Source organism: Pogonomyrmex barbatus, unplaced genomic scaffold (genome assembly GCF_055798465.1).
Source record: "Pogonomyrmex barbatus isolate J1 unplaced genomic scaffold, ASM5579846v1 scaffold1, whole genome shotgun sequence".
NCBI classification, from domain to species: domain Eukaryota; kingdom Metazoa; phylum Arthropoda; class Insecta; order Hymenoptera; family Formicidae; genus Pogonomyrmex; species Pogonomyrmex barbatus.
The window spans coordinates 18242099-18263645 of record NW_028297098.1 but is presented as its reverse complement, the minus strand read 5'-3'; the positions used below and the strand labels follow the sequence as shown (position 1 = coordinate 18263645).

The window sequence follows — 21547 nt, the reverse complement described above, 5'->3', positions numbered from 1 at the left end:
CCTCTCCGAAACATTCCTTTTATTTCAAGGAAACAGAACGAAGATATATGTATAAAAGAAGCAACTATATCATTTTATTATTCTGTCAACGACATTACAAGATCCATATCAATTCAACCAGGTTTCTTTATACAATATTTCCTGTCACAATATTTCAGATATTTACTTTCAATTTCGCACTTTATTCCTTTCTGGCGCAAAATGTATTCAACATGTCATGATTATTTTGGAGTATTATCTGGCTATAATTGGCGTATAAAAAATTATACGCTCATATGTATCATTTATTAGCAGTAGAAAATGGTTAATCGATCGTCAATCGATAAACTTATTCTAACGTCACAATAATGCGATCTGTTTTGTTAATCGATATATCATCATGAGGATTATGTTCTTTACTGCTAATGAAAGCTGCCTACCAGCTATAGGAGGTTATTATAATCCTTTAATACATTTCTATAGAGATATACTAAATATTATTAATATATATAGCTTCATTACGTGTATCGTATTCGTCATTTATTATTCTAAACTGGCAGATCGAGAGCATATACAATGTATTTTGTACGTAAACGTGGCTCAGTATATGTCGCTTTTGGCCTCTATGTGAAAATGGGATGGATGCAATCGATATCAGTGACTAAGCGTGAAACATGACTAGCTTGAAACGGTGATTCCATAGATTCGTGGCGCGTTACAATATTCTGACGATTAATTGCTGCGTGCGGCATTTTGTTTTGCGCCCTGCAATTTGTTTCGCACAACAATAGTCTCGGATTGCGATATCAGAGTATCTGACAGCAATTGTGTACGACTGAATACGTAATGTGTGTATCCACTTATATCTAAGCCACGTTGACATGCAAAGGATAGAAAACTTTAAATTCTTAACAGTTATTATCATTGACATCTATTCAATAAAAAAATGACTTCTCGTTCAATAAATGGATCCCCTCTAAAAACCGGTAGAAAAATACGTTTGCTTTTTATCACTTTATCGAGATGTCGCGGAATGCTGAAAAATTGTGATAAAACACAATGTTCTATTCATCGTGACAGTAGAATTTTACATGATTATAAATTCGCGATTATAAATTCGCAGAGAAACATCGAATATAATTCTGTTCGATTTTTCATTGTTTTAATTTTATAAGCAATAATTATTTCACATTAATATTGCTCGAATCCCTAATCGCTTCGCCTTCAATATAAAACAAATCAAAAATATTGCAGCATTTTTCATTTAAATTAGTTATTCAGAAAATCATATAACGAAATATAAGAACAACATATTTCACATATTACGTTTATCACATAATATTATCTCTGATAAAGGAAAATTTGATATGAAATCACCAGAGATTCAATCTCCTTATCCATATTAAAGTACACTAATTAATAGCATTTCCATATATAACGATTATAGATAAATGCAACAGAAACGAAATTCAAAACGAAAAGAGAATATAACAAAGTGTCAAGCTACAAATAAAACTGAAATGCAGGCGCATATTGTACGATATTTAAAAAATGCTTTACGTCGTGGATTGTGTCATGTTATTGTAATACATACCTATATACCAATACCATTTTGGCGCGGTATGAGTTATAGATTCTTGCCACATGAATATTTCTCTTTATAGAGAAAATGTTTTAAGCGCTTATAAAAATAATTGCGTGGATATCCATGCATACATTCATTCATCATTCTACCTATAATCGAACTTTTAACTCCTCCATTCTTTGTTTTATTCTTTTTCGCATCTCTTTATATCTGAAATATTCAATTTATGTGATGCGATTCTTATTGATATATATTATTGTAGGTACTTACTTTTCTTTCAAAAGGAGAATCTGACGCTCTTCCTCGAAGTAATAACGTTGCACTATACCTTCACATTCTGTTAAAGACAAATTGAGAAACTGCGCGACATCAGAACTGATTTCAGGTGTGGACAATTTATCGACCAGAAATAATCGCGCAACGTTTTCGTGCGGACCCAAGACTACTCTGACTTCCAAAGGATATTCGTCATCCTTCAATCTTCTTTGCTCTGAAAATATAGATTGCACGCAGTGAAAGAAAATATAATAATAAATAAGTCAATTTAAATTTTTCTTAGATAATCATAGTTTTCTTACCACCATTGTCGCGGACGACGAATAATGCAAAGTTGTCAGACTTAGCATCAACTTTATATTTGTCCAGCATAAGATTAATAACTTCCTGAGTATTCACTAGACTTGTTACCCACACGGACATCTGTGAACCATGAGGTGGAGTAAAGAAACTAGTTTCTCGATTATAAAAATGACCGTTGATCGAGCAACGACGTCGTAATCGGCTTCGCGATTGACGTCTGCCGCCCGGGCGTCGTCTAATTGCGGTAGAGCCTTGCTTGCGACGCAAAACTACGCCATCCAGCTACAACGAGGAAAAATATATTGATATATGCATTTAAAAACATATAACTGATGGATAAATATTCATAATTTATATTCAACACCTCTAATCCACTATCCGTAGACATGGTCATATTGTCGTCCTCTCTGAAAGAATTTACCGAATCCGTGTCACTATCAGTTCTGTGTCTCTGAAGACAATCAGGACCGGACAATGATCGGTTCAGACCCTTTTCAATCCAGCTGTCGTCAGTGCTAATCGATTTATTACCGGTGCTTTTCTCTAAGTTATCAAAGTATTCTACTCTTCGAAGCGTACCATTTCTATTAGAAACTCCTAGATTACAGACAGGTGTGTCTGTACTGGAAGAACTACCTATGCTGTGCGTCGGCGTGCTGTTTATGCTACTATCATTGTCTCGGCTAGTTTGATGACTGGGACTGTTCGTTTTCGAATTCTCCCGAGAATCTGATCGATCGAGACTTGACTGAGATGAGAGTGGTGGCGTATCCACACTAGATTGTGAACTTAATGATGGAAGATTCTCAGGCATTGTCTGATATAATTTATCGCCATCTTCGATCTTTCGTTCAACCTACAATTATATAGTTGAGTTTATATTTATTATATATATTTGTTTCATAAATTGATTGTAGATGTATTTAAAAATAAAACCTGTAGAAGCTCATCCAGCTCATCCCATTCCATATTTTTGACATCTAGTTTCATGGGCAAAGTGAGACTCTTTAAATGTTCGGGTGATGTTGGAATGGATTTTGTATTATTCTCCGTATTGCTGTCCAATGTGTTCTTAGATAATTCATCTGGCTTATCTTCATCTTCGACATCCTATCACAATTAAAAACAATAAATAAACATATCATTATTATATTTACCAAACATAAATAGAATAAATAAAAGTAAAACCTCAGAAACACTGTGTCTGCACGAGTTTCTATTTCGTGCAGTAACTACTGTGCGCTGATCGTCGTCTTCCTTCAGATGAATTACACCACGTACTCCCCAGTAAATTCTTAATGCACCTTCTAGTATTAATCTTCCATTGACCTATTTCAAATTGTTATTTATTTATAAAAATATCTTTTATAATAAGAATATAATAAGAATTTATAGTTGTATCAAGTCCTTTCTTACCTCACGACTTCGGATTCCTCCACTTTTGCCTTCATAATACTGATTAAAAACTTTCAGCTTGGATTCTAAATGCGATCTAAAAGCATACTTATTTCTATAAAACTATTTAAATAATTAGCTAATAATAATATTTATTATTATATTATATTATTTTATTATTATTATTATATTATTTAGTTTATACAAATTTACTGAAACATAGTTCTTTGGATTTTTTCTATCTATATCTGTATTAAAATAATAAATACAAAATTATAAAATAAAATATAATTTTTTATACAAATAAATTTATTAATTAAAATATAAAATTCCTATATCTTTACCTCGGCAAAGATGGTCGACTTTCTTTCTTCCCAAAACTTGTATGTGATTCTACTCTTGTACCATGGCCGAATAATTGAGGTCCAAATAATGCTCCATAGCAAGGAACATGACAATAAGGCACGCCTTTGTGCTAATTAACACAGGAACAAATCATACATTATAATATTCTACTATCTGATTTGAAATATTAACTTATAATTCATAAAAGAACAAAATGATTAGTTTGTATTACCTCTGCATGTTGCCCAGGATTCAATCGCTTCCCACACTCCTCACATCGTAAACATTCTGGATGCCAATCGTATCCCAAAGACTGTTTGCGTTCAGCTAAAAAATTGATGTTTGTTCAAATCACGCATCCAAATTTAAATTCTTTTTCTCGGAATTATAAGAATTACAATTCTCAGAATTGTGAAAATTAGAATTCTCAAAATAATAATGATAAGATTAACACTAATATATTTTTTACGCTGTTATTTTATGTGTACATCAATTCTAAATATCATAAACAATCAAAATAATGCAATAATAATGGATGATAGTTCTCTTACAGATATATAATTATCAATTTAAATTATATATAATTATCAATTTAATTAATTATTAATTTAATTCAATGTAAGGCGTGACCAAATGTTCTCTACGACATCCATGACGTTCTGCAAACCGATCGCTCCGATTTGCGGTGATATTTGTCAGAGACACACTGCATCTCACAAATTGCGAATCGTTAAAACTCACCGAAGAAAACGGGTTTCCCGCATTTGTGACACTTCCACATCGTGACGAATGTTTGGCACACGGTAGAACAAACGGACGTGTTTTCGTCGGAGCCACAACGGTTTTAAACCATTTTGTTTACATTAGCAAAGCATTCCGCTCATTGAAAGTATCATACGAGTTAATTACACAGACATTACTAGCATAGTAACTGTTGTTCCACAAAGGAGGAAGACATTCTGCCGCTATTCTCTCTGCTCCGCATGTCTCAAACGCCACCTAGATCTACTCTCATCCTTCATAAATTTGCTTGTGTTGATGGTAAAACACAAATTCATTAAAAAGATTGTCAGAATCAAACAATTGCTTTTTTCTCAAAAATAGAGAAAGAGATGTGAGAAATCAGTAATTTTATATTTTTTTATAATAGAAGAATATATTCTAGTCGATTTTATTTATTTATTTATATTTTCTTTATTTCTTTTATGTAATGAAAAGATCTATGCTCTTTACAGATGTACAAATAATTTACGAAGAATCAATTTCACTTTTAGAAAACAAGATGCTAACAATAGTAGGTTCAAAATTCGAAGATAGTACCTAGTAAGGAAAGCTTCTTTGAAGATACAAAGAAATGTCAATATTAAAGATAGACTATTAGTATTTTTATTTCTAATTAATTATACCAAAGGTATTTTGTTATCCTAGTCCTTATAAATATTATTATACAATTAGAAACATTACAACAATATATTTTCTTCATTAGTTCTTCTTGCTCTGTTTCTCAAGAGCATCCAATTGTTTCCTTTCATATTTAGCATTAAACTCATAAATAAAGTCTTCTAATTCTTTGTTCGCCTGCCTACTTTCAGATGGGTAATATTCCTCTTTTGCTTTTATCACCCACTTTTCAAAATAAGCTGGCTGATTTACATAGTGAAATATTCCAACAGGAAATGATATATACATAAACATCTTAGCCACTTCTAATATCCAACCCATCTTTTTAAATATCTGGAAAAATATTCACAATTATAACTATTTCTATTACCTATTCAATTATAGCTTAATCATATTAATAACATATTTGCTTTCCTGAGTCTGAATTGAGTCAAATCAAATATCTTCTTTTTATGCTTGTTTTATAAAAAGAAAAGTAAAATATTTGACTTCTGAATTACTAGCTTAAAATCAAATGTGCTACATACAACAGTTGTTATTTTCTATTATCATTTTATTTTATTACAACTATTATTATTTTTTATATCTATTAATATTTTTCATAAAAGTTTCTAATCATGCAAAATAAAAATAACATTTCTATATATATTTTGCTAATATATTTGTCAATTGTTAATTTTTTTCCTTTGTTATTGTTAAGGTTTCATAATTACAGAAGATTATACCGTATTTCTTGAAATAGAAATTCTTTTTATCTTTATTTATATTTAACAAAAACATAAACATAGCAGTCGAATCTAGCTATCGATAGTAGACATTAAAGATATGACAACGCTATTTGGAAATGTAGTTACAATCAGTATAAAAAAATATCACAGATATTACAGCAATGTACCTTACAGATGTTTAGAAAAGAAAATTATCGCATTAAAAAGAGCACTTCAAGAAGACTGTTTTAGGTTAGGGTTCTACATTCCGGGTATCCAGCAGACTTCAATCTTTATGGCTATGTTCCATTTGTCGTTCATCATATTCACTATTATTTTATCTTTGTTATTTATCGAACATTAAATAAGGACAAACAAATGCTTAGATCACATAAGCATTAAGTAGAACATACCATTGATATATGATCCAGTTTCCATCAAAGTTTTAATCGCTTCAATATAAAATCAAACCTAGGACCAATTCCGATTTAATCGGCCAATTATTCTATTGAAATTACCAATCGCAATTTGTTAAAATTTTACAACAAATTGATCAATTTTTGGCTTATTTTTTATTATTAAGCCTTCTGCTTAGTTGTGTAGAAAAATTTGAATGAGAATAAGAATTGATATATAAAGATTGATATATAAAGATTGATTATATAAAGAGAAATGGTATTAAGTTAATAAAAAATGAAATTGTGATGGTAATATTTTATTGAAAATATAATAATATAATCTGTTACATACATAATATGTTACAACTTCAATGTGTAATAGAAACTATTGTATGTAACAGGACACCTGGCGTTCGTCCCGTCAGTGCCAATTGTAAAAATGGCGATGTTGTGGGTGGTGGATTCAAACGCAGGCGCGAAATATAAGTTTGAAAACGGAAAACGAGAGAGCTTTCCTTTCACAGATTTTTCAAGCGTTGTTGTCCTCTTTTCGTCTTCAGTCGAATCTTACATTCGACGCGAGATGAATTTTCCGTATGACAAGCGCGTGCGAAGGAACAGGAAGATCCAACGAAATGTCGAACCTACGCGTGATCGATAGACTTGTATGTGCGTGGATAATCATGATAAACACGTTGGCGTCGAGGTAGCTTTATTTCTTATTGTATACGAGAAGAACGGCGAAACGTCGCTTGTTTTCGGATGCATCGAGAAAGCTGAGAATTCGGAAGGAAACAGCTAGAGTGCACGTTGGTAGCAGTGCACTTACAAATGTTTGCCATTCGCTGTGACTGCTGAGACGCAGTTGCGTGTTAAGAAGAGCTTTGTTTGATTACCTGGACCGTGACGGCCCAGGCGCTTCGATGAGATCTCGGGATCGCCGACGTATATTTTCAACGTGACCATGGAAGCCCTCCTACCGTCTGAGATCGCTAGATTAATTCTCGGTAAGATCGAGACGATCGCAATACCCGCGAACGCGTAACCTTTCACAGGCGGGAACGCCATAATCTTGGCTTCTTTGTAGCCAAGCTTTGCCAGGCATTTCTTTATCGTGACAATAATGTCACGATCGATTCGCTGAAGATAATATGATTTTTTTTGTATCAGCGAATTCTTTTACGCAATTTCATGGTCTTACCTTTTTCGTCCAAGATGCAAGTGAACTTGCAACTAGAAATACCATTTGTATTTAGATACAACGCGTTAAACATTAAATTATATAATTATGCAAATAAAATGTTTTTGATAAACTGAAAGAGATTTTAATAATAATGATATTTCTCTTTGTTTCAACTATGTTCTCCGCATGTCTAAGTTTTGAAAGGGAAAAGAAATGAACAACTGAGAATAATGTTTTGGTCATCTATTATTCAGGAATATTTTTCTGTTTTTGGTTTTTATATTGTATTTTTTATAATATCAATATGTTGATTTGAATTATAACTGTATTAATAAATTCTCTATTTTCAGGTTATTTAGAAGATCAAAAGTGTACTGAAGCAGCCAAATTGTTTTTAGAAACATCTCCACACTTGCAAGAATGTCGTGCAGTACTTTCACATGGCAGGAGATTCAGCACCAGAGTCAACGGTTTAACGTTGATTGATATTGTTGAAAAGTTTTCTGCCATTAGTGCTATGAGTAAATAATATACTATATTATTTATATATTATATATTATGTTTGAATTTATTTAAATAAAATACTAAATGAATAGATAGATAGATTTGGATTTTATATATTGTAGATATTTGTTTATGTTTAAACATGTTATTTCTTGCAGTTCAAGAACGATTAAGCAAGGCCACTGATTGTGAGCAATTAAAACACTGTGGGGATCTAATGGAACAACTCAAATTTCTTGTTGAAGAGCCACGTGGTCAGCGATTTGTTGTAAACATAAATGTACCTTCACAGGTGATTTATTGGTTAATTGCTGTACAGTTACAGTATTATGAATGTAATAAAAAATTCTTATAGATATAATTGATATTCAATCTCAAATAGAAAAAAAGCTTTATAAAATAAGTTCCTGTGTTTGTATATTATAATTAAATATGATTTTTTAAATACTTAAATTGTGTAATTTGTTTTCTTATATTTTACAGAGTAATGTACAAACATCAAGTGGCTCACCTATTACTGCAAGCAATATGCGCAAAAGACATCACAGTAATAGTGAACGGAATAAACGCAATATTAGAAACCAATTGAATTCAGTACAACAATCTGACATTATGAGTCCGCGTATGTTTTCTTTTTTTTTCTTTTTTCCCCTTTTTCCCTTTTTTTTTTACTTATTGTTTATGACATATAATGTAAAACTTTGATAAAATTATAATATTGAAATGTAGCAGGAAGTTGCCACAATGTTGACACAACCCCGTTAGAAAGTCTGCCTGGAAATATTGATTTAAAGCAGATGGAATGTGTTGCTCATACAGTTGAAAAGAGAGATGACAATTACACGCAGGAGTCTCACAGACAATGTAATTCTAATAAAAATAACAGTACAAATATTACCACACGTGATAAAAATATATATAGTAGTACTCGAATGAGTTTAGGTAATCATAAAAATAGTAGTTACATAAATTAATAGCCGAAGCTGTTTATTACAGTTTTTTAATTTTTCTATAGATGATGTCTCGAGTGTGCGAAGTTGCGAAATGGACATTGATGATAAAAGAAAGGAAGAAAGCGCAAGCAGCGCATTACCTACACGATATACTACAGCCACAAGCACGGAGGAACTATTAAGTTTCTCTAGTACAGAAGTACAAACTATTCCTTATGAAATACCCGAGTCAGAGTCTGAATCTAATGACGAACCTATTGAAAATCTCAGTGTAAGCATCTAAGTGATATTAATTTTCTACTTATATTTTTTATGTTTATATTTATAAACATAATTTTCTACTTTTTTTTTATGTTTATATTTATAAACATATAAACCATTAATAAAATAATATTAAATGTCTATTCATATATATTTTCAGATATTGACAAAAGAAATCTTGAATCGTACAGAGTTACAAGAATGTATTGCAGAAAATATCAACAAAGCGATCATTCCTACGGATCTATCTTTCAAGGATGAAAATCTGAATGAATCCATGGTTGGTGAAGGAAACACTTCGATCATGACTGAATTAAATAATGCTATTAAATCGATTGTTGAAGCAACGGAATCTGATCCTGTTTTCGAAAAGTTTCTTAATGAGATCATTGGACCACATACGGAAACGGATACAAGTCCAGAGGAAGATGGCGAAGGAAAACTAAGTCCAAAATCGGTTAATGAGTACGTATATATATTTTATTCTTTAAGTGTTCTGTTATTAATTGAATGTTATGTTCTTAAAATATTGTAATGTTTTTAGTCTACAGGAGAAACAAATTGAAACAGTAGCAGACCGCGTTAGTTCACCTGAACCGATAGTGACAGACAAAGTTGTTGCAGAAGATGGTATAGCGGATGTGCCTTTGAAACATAGGCTCCGTAGTTCTTCAAGACAACAGTACAATAGACTTGAAGACGAAATTGAGAAAGCGAGAGACCAAGAAAAAGATCAGACTGCATTGGAAGATCAAAATGCAGCCGCAGTGTTGAGTATTATAAATGCTAATATTATTAATAATGTGCCTGATAATGAAAAAAGAATTCTTGATACGAAAGAATTAATAACCTCAAATGATAATAATGGACAAATAATACAAACGATCGCATCTATAGAAAACAAAGACGATACAACTATAAAGTCCTTAACCTCGGAAGACATAGATAAAGGTAATAATGTTATACTACCTGCAAATAACGTACAGTCTAAAGTTAAAAAGGCCACGGTAAAGCGACCACGACCTACAAAACCTAAACGCGATCAAACGATTATCGATAGACAGTCTAATTCCATTCAGCCTAACGCAATTCAGCCCATAACAGAACACGAAATCATGACCATGCCAACGTTGATAATGTGTTCGAAAGATGAGGTAAACAATCTTTTTATAAATCGTTCAACTATAACTTCGACTTCTACTTCGCGTTTTATTCCGATCGCTCCGAAAGATCCAAATAGAATTGAAGAAACCGTGGAAACTCTATTTTTAAGGACAGTAAATGTAGCGCAAAAAGTACCAATAGCCAAAACGCTGCCAGCTATAATAGAACCAAATTCTACAATTCAAGTAGGATTATTACATTCAAAGAGGAATAATGGTGATGTTAACAAACAATTAAAAGTTGTACATAAAACTGACGCGATAGTACCAATTAGTATTGATCAACAGATATTGAATCCGATAGAACCTACTCAAACAGGTAAGATCGTTGGAAGCGAATCGATAACGCTTTATAGTAATGAAACCAATGCTAAAACGTCATTGGACAGCACCAATATGCCTACGATTAACCTGGAGGAAAATATCAGCTTGTCGGGTAGTGGGTTTTCTCCGTATTTAAAATTTAATTGTACTAAGACCAACCAAAGCCACAATCTTTCAGATATTGATTTGGCACCCGTGATGGAAAATGCGAGGAACACGACGGCAAATAACAATGAGCAATTACCTAAAAACGTTGATAATGTTATAACTAAACGCACACCAAAATCCCTGTTAAAAAGTAGGTCCAAAAATCATAGATTAAGCTTATCTACGCCGCGCAAACGAAGCAGTCATATAAGAGCACTTGACTTTAGCACTCCTACGAGAACAACGAGTTCAACTAGAAAAACTAACGCAGATGGAAACACCCCGTTCTCGTCCACGTCGACAAAACGTTTAAAGTCCGTCTGTAGGACTTCGTTATTTAGATCACCGTTAATTTCTAATACTTCCACTCAAAAGCAGAAGAGTCCGATAAAAATCTGTCAGTCTTATAGAATTCCCATAGCTACTAGAAGTCCTGCGCCTAAACTCATGGGTGGTTGGGACAAATGTAATGGCGTTGGCGTTATTATAGGTGAAGTGTCTCCACATGGGAGTACTAGTGCGTCTTGTTCTTCTTCTGAGGATAAAGTCATTCAACGTAAGCCGTCTAAACCGCTTATGGGCAGTTGGGATGCTGATTTACGCAAGTGTATAGAGTCGAATGGACAAGATGAACCGCAAAAATCAGAGAAGCCTACAAAAAAAAGAAAAAGTTCTATAAAAGATAAGAATTGCGAGATACGTAAAAAGATTAAATGTAATTCATCAACAAAAAGCAGTGATGAAGAAAAAAATTGCAATAATCCGAAAGTAAACAGAAAGTGTAAGCATGAAGATTACAATGAACCGGAAGAGAATTCTCAAGGAAACAACAGAAAAATAACAGAACTGCAAAATAACGGGAAAGAAAATGTGAAAACTGCCGTTATTATTATAGATTCTACTACGAATAAATCAGATAAAATTTCAGATTCAATCAATATTCATAAAACAGTTGCGAAAGTGGATGCTACAACTAGTGATGCGACAATAGCCGAAAAAAAACCTGTAAAAAAATATGCACAATTAAAGACAATATCGACTAATTTGAAGAAACTCGATAACGAAAGAGGAAAGACTGCGGAGGTCACGCAAATCAATTCGCAGACATCTGAAATCTCGAAAATTTTATCCGCTGACAGTACACAACATATCTTACGAATGCCCGATATGATAAACTTGGAAACACCTAGAAAATTCGACAACGTATCGGGACCTCCACCGACACCGAGAGTACTGAGTCCCAGTAGTAGTCTCATTACACCGTTCATCAAGGTCAGTGAAGACTCTACTAAAATACGTAGTTTTATCACCACGCCGGAATTTCCGATAACTCCGGGCGTAGCTATAACTCCAAAAGAAGAGACGACTAGAGATATCATAAAGAGAGGCGAATACAATTCCTCATATTATAAACCCACCTCTGAGCAAGTCCAGGATTCTGATTTAAAACCTAAAGATAGCAATACACAAGAATCACCTATCCTATCTTCATCGCATATAAAATTACATTCGATGCACAACAGCCTTGCTTCCGATAATACTTATCAAACATCCTCCTCTAAACTAGAAATAACGGAATTCGAAGTGATTAAGGAGAATTTACCGAGGGAAGAGGCTATCAAGGAGTTCAAAATTGCATCTACGTCGAAAGATTTAGTTAATTCACCAGAACTCAACGCTGCTATTGTAATAGATCGTCAAGTAGATTTAATAGAGATAAACGAATTTAAAGACATAAATGAGCATTGTGAAACAGTAGTCGACGCCAATGACTCGCACAATTCTGTGGAGAGTAGTTCCTCATCATCCGGTACGTCATCATCTTCATCGTCTTCATCTACATCCAGTAGTTCGAACACAAATACATCAACGAATACATGTTCACCAAATGGAAAATGCGATAAAGGTCAAAGTAAAATGAGTACAGACAGCAATAGCGATTTCGCAGAAAAAAACCTTAATGCACCGAAAAATACAACCGATGCATTGATGAATATACCAAACGATGCTTGTAAACAATCAAATAACGCGTTGACCGAAATGGAATCTTCGCCGAGAAAAGTATTCGCGATCGCAAAAACAGACAATGAAATACAGAATACGTTGAAGGAAACCCCCGCTAAAGATGAGACTCTATTAAACGAAGCTGATATTTCGGAAACGCCTAGTAGCTCAAAAAGCGGAGTAGAATCTCTGACTAATTTGACGACAAAGATATCGGCAATTATAACGGAAGATGAAAAATTATCAAAACAGAGTAGCAATAAATTGCCGATTAACAAAACGAAAGCGCTACCAAAGATAATAGATATACAATGTATTCAGCCAGGTTCATCAAAATTTATCATCGAGCCTTTAAAATCGATTAAACACGAGTGTCAATCCGAGTGTGAGCCAAGCGCACCTGTGCACGATAAATTCATGCATAAGCAATTACTAGAAGAAAAACGACAACGTATTATGGCAAAAATCAGAGATAATTCAAAACTGAATCTTCCTGCGACGAATCGTAAACGTATTTTAACAGGTAAAGTTGCTGACACTCTGAAGAAGTTTGGTAGAGGAAAACGAATCATACGTCCACCGGCGAGATATTCCAAAGATGTTAATAAAAATATAGAATCACAGGATAATCGACAAGAAACTTTGAGAAAAAATACGCGAAGAAAATTTGAGTCACAAACACAAAGTCTTGCAAACAAATGCAATAATGAAAAGAAGACAAATCAAGCTAGTACATCAAAAGATACAGACTCTAACTTGACAAATTATAAAAATAACAATGACAAACCACTAGATAATAATGTGAAAAAACAATTACATGAAAATAATATTTGTGACGTGAAAGATAATCTTGAAAATTGCAAGAAAGGTGAGTCTATGCAATCGCATAAAAATTCCTCAGAAAGTCAAGAACATTTGAAAGAAAAATTAAATATTGAAGAGATTGAAAAAAATTATGATATTAAAAATAATATCGAAAAAGAAGAAACAGGAGAAACACTTAAAAATAATATAGAGCAAGAAAAAATTTTGAAAGAAACAAATTCGGAGAAACATATCGTTGTACAAGAAATGTTAGCTTTGGATAAACTACAACAAGAAAATCGTGATCAGACGGAAGATAAAATAAATAAATCAAGACAACCAAATCATATCGATGAATCCGAATCTTATAAAATATTAAGATATAAGGTAGATCAAGTAAAGCGCGATTTATTTAGTGATGACGAAAATGATTACAAAACATCTTTGACCGTAAATATGAAAGATAATAACACCAAATATCCGCCAATTATCCCTGATGTAGAAACTCAAAACTCTAATCTTGTTCCTGGCAAGGAGAATGTTAATGTTGTCGAAAATCCTAAAGAGGAGTTATCGACCGTTCTTCAATGTCTGCAATTAGTACCGGCATCCAAGAAGGAGCATTCGCACAGTGATAAAAATCAAAATGAAAATCAATACAAAGAGCAAAGAGAACACGAAACCGGAAATGATAATGAATCGCATCAAACGGTCCAAAGTCATAATTATAAAGCCGAATATCATTTCGTGTATGACGATACTGCACCAATAAGGAAGAGAAGGAGAAGATACAGCGGACATGAATTACAGATTGAAATCAATTATGCCGATCTTTCGGATCCAAATCCCGTTGAGTGCATCAAAATAATGAAAGCTACCGAATTTGAAGAAATATTTAATCTTCCACCAAAATCTAAAAAACGGACAATTAACAAAAAACCACGCGTAAAAAATGAGAAAGTTTGCGAAACACCCAACAAACAGATGGATGCGTTTAATTTAAAAGATGATGCCGCAAAGCCTTTGGCTACGTCATCTCCTATGGACGAGCCATTAAAAGCTAAAACGAAGAAGATAATTATTAAAACTGCTGCAACAAATAAAACTAATAATAATACGCAATCTGATACAAAGAAAAAGCAAAAACTGGATAAGCAGGAAAAAGGTAAGTTTATTTTATACAAATACTTTATTATTTGTCATAAGGGATGTTATATAATATTAAAAAAATTAATATTTAGTATCAGATATTATCAAAAATCGAAAGAGAAAGTTGTCAGAAACAAAAGAAACAAAACAGGTAATAAAATAATCTATTAATAATTATGTTGTTTCTAAGAATAATGTAATATAATTGCCTTTTTTTTCTTAAGGTTGAGAAGAAATGCACGACTGATCCACAAACATTACTCAATAATCTAGATGAAGTAGATCTGAATAAATTCTTAACTACAGTTCATGGACCTGAATAAATACTCTATTGTATATATGTATATAAAGCTTGTAAATATCTTTTCTATTTTTATATGATTATATATAAGTAAAATATTAGAATACTTTGTTAGTGATAGTATCTAAATTATTTAATATTTATACAACTTTTTGTGACATCAAAATCATTTTTATAATTAGCCTTTTTCCATCATTCTTTTTAATTTAGATTTTATTTTGCGTTTTATATAAATATTTATTTTCTTTCAATTTAAAGGTTATTTTAAATATTTTAAGCAAGTTTGAAACTTAAATAATTTATATGTGATGGATCAGCGCTATTGAAGATTTGTAATTTGGAACTTAGAATTAATGTATTAGTATTTACGTTTATTATCCTACGATTCTTCACTTCATAATTGTTTGTGTTGTAGCATGCGATAATCTCCATCTTGGGGATATATTGGTAGAAATTTGGATATCGCTATTGAGAATATCTCAAAAATATTATGATTATTCTTCTTAATTACAAATATAATAATCATAATATTATATTAAAAATAAATTCATTATATATATATGTATATATATGTGTATATATATATATAAAATGTAAAGTAGTTTAATACATAAATATAAATGTAAATATATTAACAAGACTAGTAAATATTATTCTTACGATCGATTTTTGATGATGTTATAAAAAGACAGTTGTGAAGTGAAAAATAGAAAAGACAATAAATGTGAACGATTGAATACATATCAACTCCAATATGAAAATCACAAATTTTTAATGGTACTGTGATAGACAACATTAAACATAACATAAAATTCAATATTGAATTTTATTTTTATTTAATATAACAATAACTCAAAAGGAACTGTTTTTTTTGACAAATGTCGAAATACTTGAAGTTATACATTGTATGTAACACTATATAGTATTACACAAAAATTAAAAATTGTTACGATGACATTTTAGTACACAACAGATGTGTGATATAAATAATTTTGAAAAATGCATGAAACTTTATAATACCAAATACAACATTAATAATTTACAGGATTTTACCATTTATTTTTTATATAAAAGCAGAATAGCAAATTAATTTTTTATTACAAATTAATAAATGTAATTTTCATAAATAAAAATATAACTACTAAATAATACACTTTTACATTTCATGTCTTGAGTTTCACAGAATTGTAATCTGATACTTAGAAAAAAAATATGGTATGATTACATATTTTTAAACCTTAACGTTGGAAAAGTTATGAATATAAAATACATTTAAATCAAAATTCATAAGAATTGGAATTAAGACTTTGACTTCGCCACTTTATCCACATCTTCCACAACATCCATGAATTTTCGCCATTGTTGCATGGTTAAGCATATTCCTATAAAATTAAGACAAAAATATTTTATTGATAAATCTCTATATTTTTTTCTAATTAATTATAGAATCATCAATCAAAAATTGTTATCTGTGCAATACCTTTCTTTCCAGGTTTCAGATCACCATCCTTATCATAATACATTTCTCGAATATCAACATAATATTTGCCTTTGAAGTTTCTCACATTCACTTGACGATTGTTGCCCAAATCCCAGATAGTTTCTTCATCCTCTGTTTTTGCTTTCTTTGTCGGTTTCTTCTCATCTTTTGTTGGCTTATCTTCATCTCTGGTTCTCTTTTGCTTTTTTTTACTTGACTTTACTTCCTCCAAAATAAAAAAAATAAATGTAAAATAACATTACAGAAATTAATTATATACAACTAATAATATAATTTAAACTTAAAATAATACTTCTTCGCTGCTACTGTCCGTATCAGATACATATTCTTTTGACTTCGGCATTTCAGCTCTAAAACTGAATGAAGAATCACTGTCACAAAACTTAAAAAAAAAATTGTTGAGATTAATGAATCAACTATTAATATTTTACATAGACTTGAATAATGATTCTCATTTGTGATAGGCATTTACACGGCGAATACTGTGTATAAATAAATAAATTTATTATCTTAAAAATATACTTTGTGTATTCTATACTCATTTTAAAATATTACACTATATTACATTATATCTTATAGTTGTTACATACGCATGCAGAAACGTAACCTCTTTTCAATTCATTCGATTTATCGTGTTTTCACAAGACGAATCAATATCTTTTGCAAATATCTATCAATTATAAAGGAGTATCACAAACAAATACCTTATAATCGTTCTTGTTATATTATGGTACTGTTACAAAATTATGAATGTATAATTATTTTAGAAAATATGTACCAGCTTGATTCTTCTGGCAAATAGAGCAGTATTTCCAGATTCGAGATCGCAGGACATCTGGCGCATGCGTATCTGGTTGGAATTTCAATGATCTTCCAATCATTATGTATCGTTAAGTAGAAGATGAATCTCGTGCAAAATTACAAATGTTAACAAGATTTTTTATGGTAATTTCCATCAATAAAGATTAATTTTAATTTATTAATTTATTTTTTCGTCTTATTTTAATTTTTAAAAATTAAAAAAATAAAAAGAATAAGTTAAATCAAATTAAAATTAAAGACATTGTTACAAATGAATATTAAATTAAACGGATCTTCTGTAAACGATTTATAATAGATGAGTTCATTAATGTCACGAGTGATTTGGATATTCTTCATTTTAATTTTAATCAAAATATAATTTATTTACAATCTTACTGATTGTAATTTCATACTGACAGAAATAAAAATATAAACATTTAAAAAACGACAAAATGTTTAACATGAGACGGACATTTTTCAGTGATAGTTGGATCTTAGTGCTAAATCGCTTTATGAACTTGTGTGTATAATTTCGAAAGACTTTGTTTTTGCTATCAACTGCATCAATTTTTAAGAGATCTTCAATACAATCAAAATCAGAATTATATAGTCCTCTTAATAACTCGATAATTGATTTTATTGCAACTCTACTTATATTTCCTTCATTGAAAATTACATATACAAAAACTTATGTACATAAATGCAAGAAAAGATTAAAAATGTTTTACCTCTAAAATCAGGTCTTAAAAATATTAAATATTAAAACATAAAAAATCTATTTTCTGCAATCTTCAATAATCCTGAAAGTTTAACTTTTATTACTGCTTTCAATTAATAACTTATAATTGTCAAAAATTATATCATATTTGTAACTTCCATACGAACTGCTGTACATTTCATTTCTTGTTTGTATATCTTATTAGCTTTGCAAATAATTTTTTTGATGCACATATTTTTTTCGAGGAGAGTTGGAATATTATTTTATATAAAATGATCATGTATTCCTACGATATACGCTGCTATGACATTAACACAACAAAATTTTATAATTGTGTACATATATTTATTCACTTTCTTCTTTAGAACGCTCTCTATCCGAGCGTCTGGATTTCTTCTTACGTCGACTCGGGCTTCGTGATCTTGACTTGTGTCTACGGGATCGTGACCTTGATCGATGCCGATGTCTAAAAAAATATTGATATATTGTTTCATATATAACATCACGAGCTTTTGATACAGAATTTTGCGTAAAAGAAAAAAATAAATTACCGATCTTTATGCCGATACTGAGATCTGGATCTATCACGTTCTCGATCCTCATCTCGCGTCATAGAATCTCTGTCTCTATCACGATCTCTCATCATGGAATCTTTTTCTCTATCACGATCGCGATCTCTATCTTTGTCTCTGTCTCTACCCATAGAATCCAATTCTCGATCCCGATCTCTATCCCTGTCCCGATCTCGATCTCTGCCGTCCCTCTGATCGCGCGACTGCATTAAAGGAGGAATGGATGTTGGTGGAACCATCGTAGGTATGGTCTTAGGTCCCATGTCTTTGTCGTCTTCCCCTTCAGTCATTGGGATTGCCAGATTTGTCGGCTGCCATGTCTTTAATAAAATAAAAATAAAAAAAGAATTAATATTTAAACGTTGTTACATTTTATTAATTTTTAGTATATCTTCTAGCATAGAATATATTCTAACTCTTACAGGACATTTTTCAAGTAATTCATAATATATATATTCATCATCATATATATTCATAATAATGTTGAATTCTTACTGGATCATTGCCCCATTGGTTGTCCTGTGTAGGTTCATAACTCTGATAATACGGATCGGCTTCCGGCATGTAGAATGATGTCGGTTCTCCAGCGTACCCCGGCGGAGGCATATCAAATGGCGGCGGTGGCATTCCTGCTCCAGGAGGTGGTACACTCATGTCAGGGAAACCTGGTTTCCTAGAATATTCTCTCCTGTCTGCAGTCATAACTTGTATAACATTTCCCTTTGGTGGAGATTTATCTAGATTTCTTCTAGAAGCTAAACCAGAACTTCCAATAACATCTATAGTTCCAGCCATTTTTCTCCCTGGCGGTGGGCCTGCCCTCTTAGGACCCATAATACCAGAATATTTACTATTGTCATTGGTTATCGCCACTTGGGGCATTCTCATGCCACCTGGATTGCCACCACCGCCACCCGCATTTAAAATCAATCCTACCCCAGATTCGCTTCGCATCCGCTTTTGACGTTCGCAATATGCTCTCCAGGTATCCTCATTGAAGCCATAGTTGAAATAATCTGTGATATCCGCGCCAGGTTGTCTCCATGGTTTATCTTCCAACTGATCTAAATTAAACTCGTGGGCCGGTATTCCATTGATAACGCCAATAGTTTCAAATTCATCTATACTGAACTTTCCTGGTTGTTTGCTCAACTTATCTGGTATACCAGATGTATTGGTTAATAGACCACCTCTTTTGATATTCAAACTACCATAAGCTGGTGTCGATTTGATATCGCCAATTACAACATGTACATCATCATCAGAATCAGATTCACTGGCTGCTTCGCCATCTTCCTGACTAGAAGCTTCTCTCGTTCCATTTTTATTTGCATCCATATTCTCTTCCTGTACATTATTCAGTGAAGAAGATTCTTCATCGCCACCACCAAGAGAGTCGATAACCTCCTGCATCTATAAAAAGAAATATTCATGCATGTATGTTGTAAAAACATTATCGATATATATAAAAAAGCTAATGGTTGAAAAAAAGAAAAAAGTATAATTTACATGAACTGTAGTTTATCAATATATCTATTTGTTTTTTTATTAAACATTTATTATTTATTATAATTTATTTTGTTCTTTTTAACTAAAAATCAAGCAGCTGTGATTCAAAGTATTTAATTTATGCTTGTTAAAAATTATAAACAACTCTTAACGTGTCACGTTTCTCGTTTATTAATCATATTTGAACATTAGATCCATTCTTTTTAATAGAACTTTTTGCACAGTTTATCTTCCCTCCTTTTTTCTCTAACATGTATCTACTATGCAATTGTTTATTACACAAATTTATGTATAGGTTATATTACTCCAATAAAGCAGACGTGCATATGTAATAAAAAAAAAAAACGTATATGCGATATAAGATTATAAATACACTAAATCTTAAAAGGTAAAATCGATAATTTAAAATATTTTTGTACAATTTTGCGGGAAATTAATTTATTATAAATGATTGAAAAAGGTTAGATCACGCGCGTACCTCAGATGGTGTTTCGCCAGTTCCTTCGACTTTTTGATCCTCCCGAGTTTGCGAGTTCTCCTGAGTTTCGGTAAGCATCGAATCATTTTGATGAATTTCTGATTGAATATTCGCCGGTGTATACTCTTTGCTGTCAGCTGAATCCCCATACAGCCACTGATCCTCGCTCTCGTCCGCCATTTTTCCTGATTTTTCCGTTTACGTTTGACAAGAGAGCCCTTTTCGAAAATGGATTCTTGCACATGAGATGCACATAAACGATGAGACTGGAATCGATTGGCGCAGTCACAAGATTGTTTTTTGAAATCGCATTATGTTATTTTTTCTATATTTGAAAAAGAACTCAATTATATGGAAAAATACAAATTTAAAAACATTTGTATTTTTAAGTCTGTTTTCTTAACTTAATTTTTCTGCACGGTTCTTTCTGCTCTTCTCTCTTTCTACTTTTTCTCTCTGTGTTGAAAGGAAACGATGCAAGAAGTTTATCTAAAAAAAAATAGGCTTTTTTGATTAACTACTATTAACTACTAATTAACTACTATTGCACAATGTAAATTGCAAAATTAACTACTATTGCACGATGTAAATTTTAATAAAGTAAAATGTGAACATCTCTTATTTTAATAACATATTATTTTGTTTTCTGTACTTTGTAAATTACAAAAAAAATTATTATATTTATTGTTTATATGATAATATTACTTCGGTTAGAAGATAGGAAATTTTTGAAAACTTAGATTTAGAAACTTCTTGTTTCTTGTTAATTATTTTATAATCAATCGA

At 31.7% G+C, this 21547-nt stretch overlaps 5 protein-coding genes across 13 annotated transcripts; 1 reads left to right on the top strand and 4 right to left on the bottom strand.

Annotated features, from left to right (window-relative positions):
- Positions 1-46: 46 nt before the first annotated feature.
- Positions 47-5099, bottom strand: Rassf (Ras association family member). Its single transcript, XM_011636060.3, has 10 exons — positions 4625-5099; positions 4116-4210; positions 3883-4013; positions 3560-3635; positions 3332-3472; positions 3080-3253; positions 2508-2999; positions 2143-2425; positions 1835-2054; positions 47-1774 (listed from the first exon to the last, which is right to left on the bottom strand). Exons 1-10 carry the CDS (start codon positions 4662-4664, stop codon positions 1714-1716), a joined length of 1713 nt encoding a protein of 570 aa, XP_011634362.2. The 5' UTR covers positions 4665-5099; the 3' UTR covers positions 47-1713.
- A 147-nt stretch (positions 5100-5246) lies between these two features.
- Positions 5247-6612, bottom strand: LOC105425337 (protein PET100 homolog, mitochondrial). Of its 3 annotated transcripts, XM_089079994.1 has the most exons (3): positions 6405-6607; positions 6180-6320; positions 5247-5617 (listed from the first exon to the last, which is right to left on the bottom strand). In XM_089079994.1, the coding sequence occupies exon 3, from the start codon at positions 5603-5605 to the stop codon at positions 5366-5368; it is 240 nt and encodes a 79-aa protein (XP_088936120.1). In that variant the 5' UTR covers positions 5606-5617; positions 6180-6320; positions 6405-6607; the 3' UTR covers positions 5247-5365. The 3 variants fall into 3 exon arrangements, with proteins under 3 accessions (XP_088936120.1, XP_011634361.2, XP_088936125.1); XM_011636059.3 differs by lacking the exon at positions 6180-6320 and having other exon boundaries at positions 6405-6612; XM_089079999.1 differs by lacking the exon at positions 6405-6607 and having other exon boundaries at positions 6185-6391.
- A 225-nt stretch (positions 6613-6837) lies between these two features.
- On the top strand, positions 6838-15348 carry LOC105425336 (uncharacterized). Of its 4 annotated transcripts, none has more exons than XM_089079907.1 (10): positions 6838-7396; positions 7923-8093; positions 8235-8368; positions 8560-8698; positions 8809-9018; positions 9092-9300; positions 9451-9755; positions 9835-14897; positions 14974-15032; positions 15106-15348. In XM_089079907.1, exons 1-10 carry the CDS (start codon positions 7354-7356, stop codon positions 15202-15204), a joined length of 6432 nt encoding a protein of 2143 aa, XP_088936033.1. In that variant the 5' UTR covers positions 6838-7353; the 3' UTR covers positions 15205-15348. The 4 variants fall into 4 exon arrangements, with proteins under 4 accessions (XP_088936033.1, XP_088936038.1, XP_011634360.2 ...); XM_089079912.1 differs by having other exon boundaries at positions 8806-8940; XM_011636058.3 differs by having other exon boundaries at positions 8806-9018.
- An 869-nt stretch (positions 15349-16217) lies between these two features.
- Positions 16218-17579, bottom strand: Ssb-c31a (single stranded-binding protein c31A). Of its 4 annotated transcripts, none has more exons than XM_089079972.1 (4): positions 17462-17579; positions 16976-17039; positions 16663-16888; positions 16218-16564 (listed from the first exon to the last, which is right to left on the bottom strand). In XM_089079972.1, the coding sequence occupies exons 2-4, from the start codon at positions 17024-17026 to the stop codon at positions 16482-16484; spliced, it is 360 nt and encodes a 119-aa protein (XP_088936098.1). In that variant the 5' UTR covers positions 17027-17039; positions 17462-17579; the 3' UTR covers positions 16218-16481. The 4 variants fall into 4 exon arrangements, with proteins under 4 accessions (XP_088936098.1, XP_088936096.1, XP_088936106.1 ...); XM_089079970.1 differs by having other exon boundaries at positions 17388-17548; XM_089079980.1 differs by having other exon boundaries at positions 16976-17065; positions 17388-17520.
- A 539-nt stretch (positions 17580-18118) lies between these two features.
- On the bottom strand, positions 18119-20992 carry Fip1 (Factor interacting with poly(A) polymerase 1). The gene is made up of 4 exons (XM_011636055.3): positions 20762-20992; positions 19270-20187; positions 18754-19094; positions 18119-18668 (listed from the first exon to the last, which is right to left on the bottom strand). The coding sequence occupies exons 1-4, from the start codon at positions 20939-20941 to the stop codon at positions 18548-18550; spliced, it is 1560 nt and encodes a 519-aa protein (XP_011634357.2). The 5' UTR covers positions 20942-20992; the 3' UTR covers positions 18119-18547.
- Positions 20993-21547: the final 555 nt, after the last annotated feature.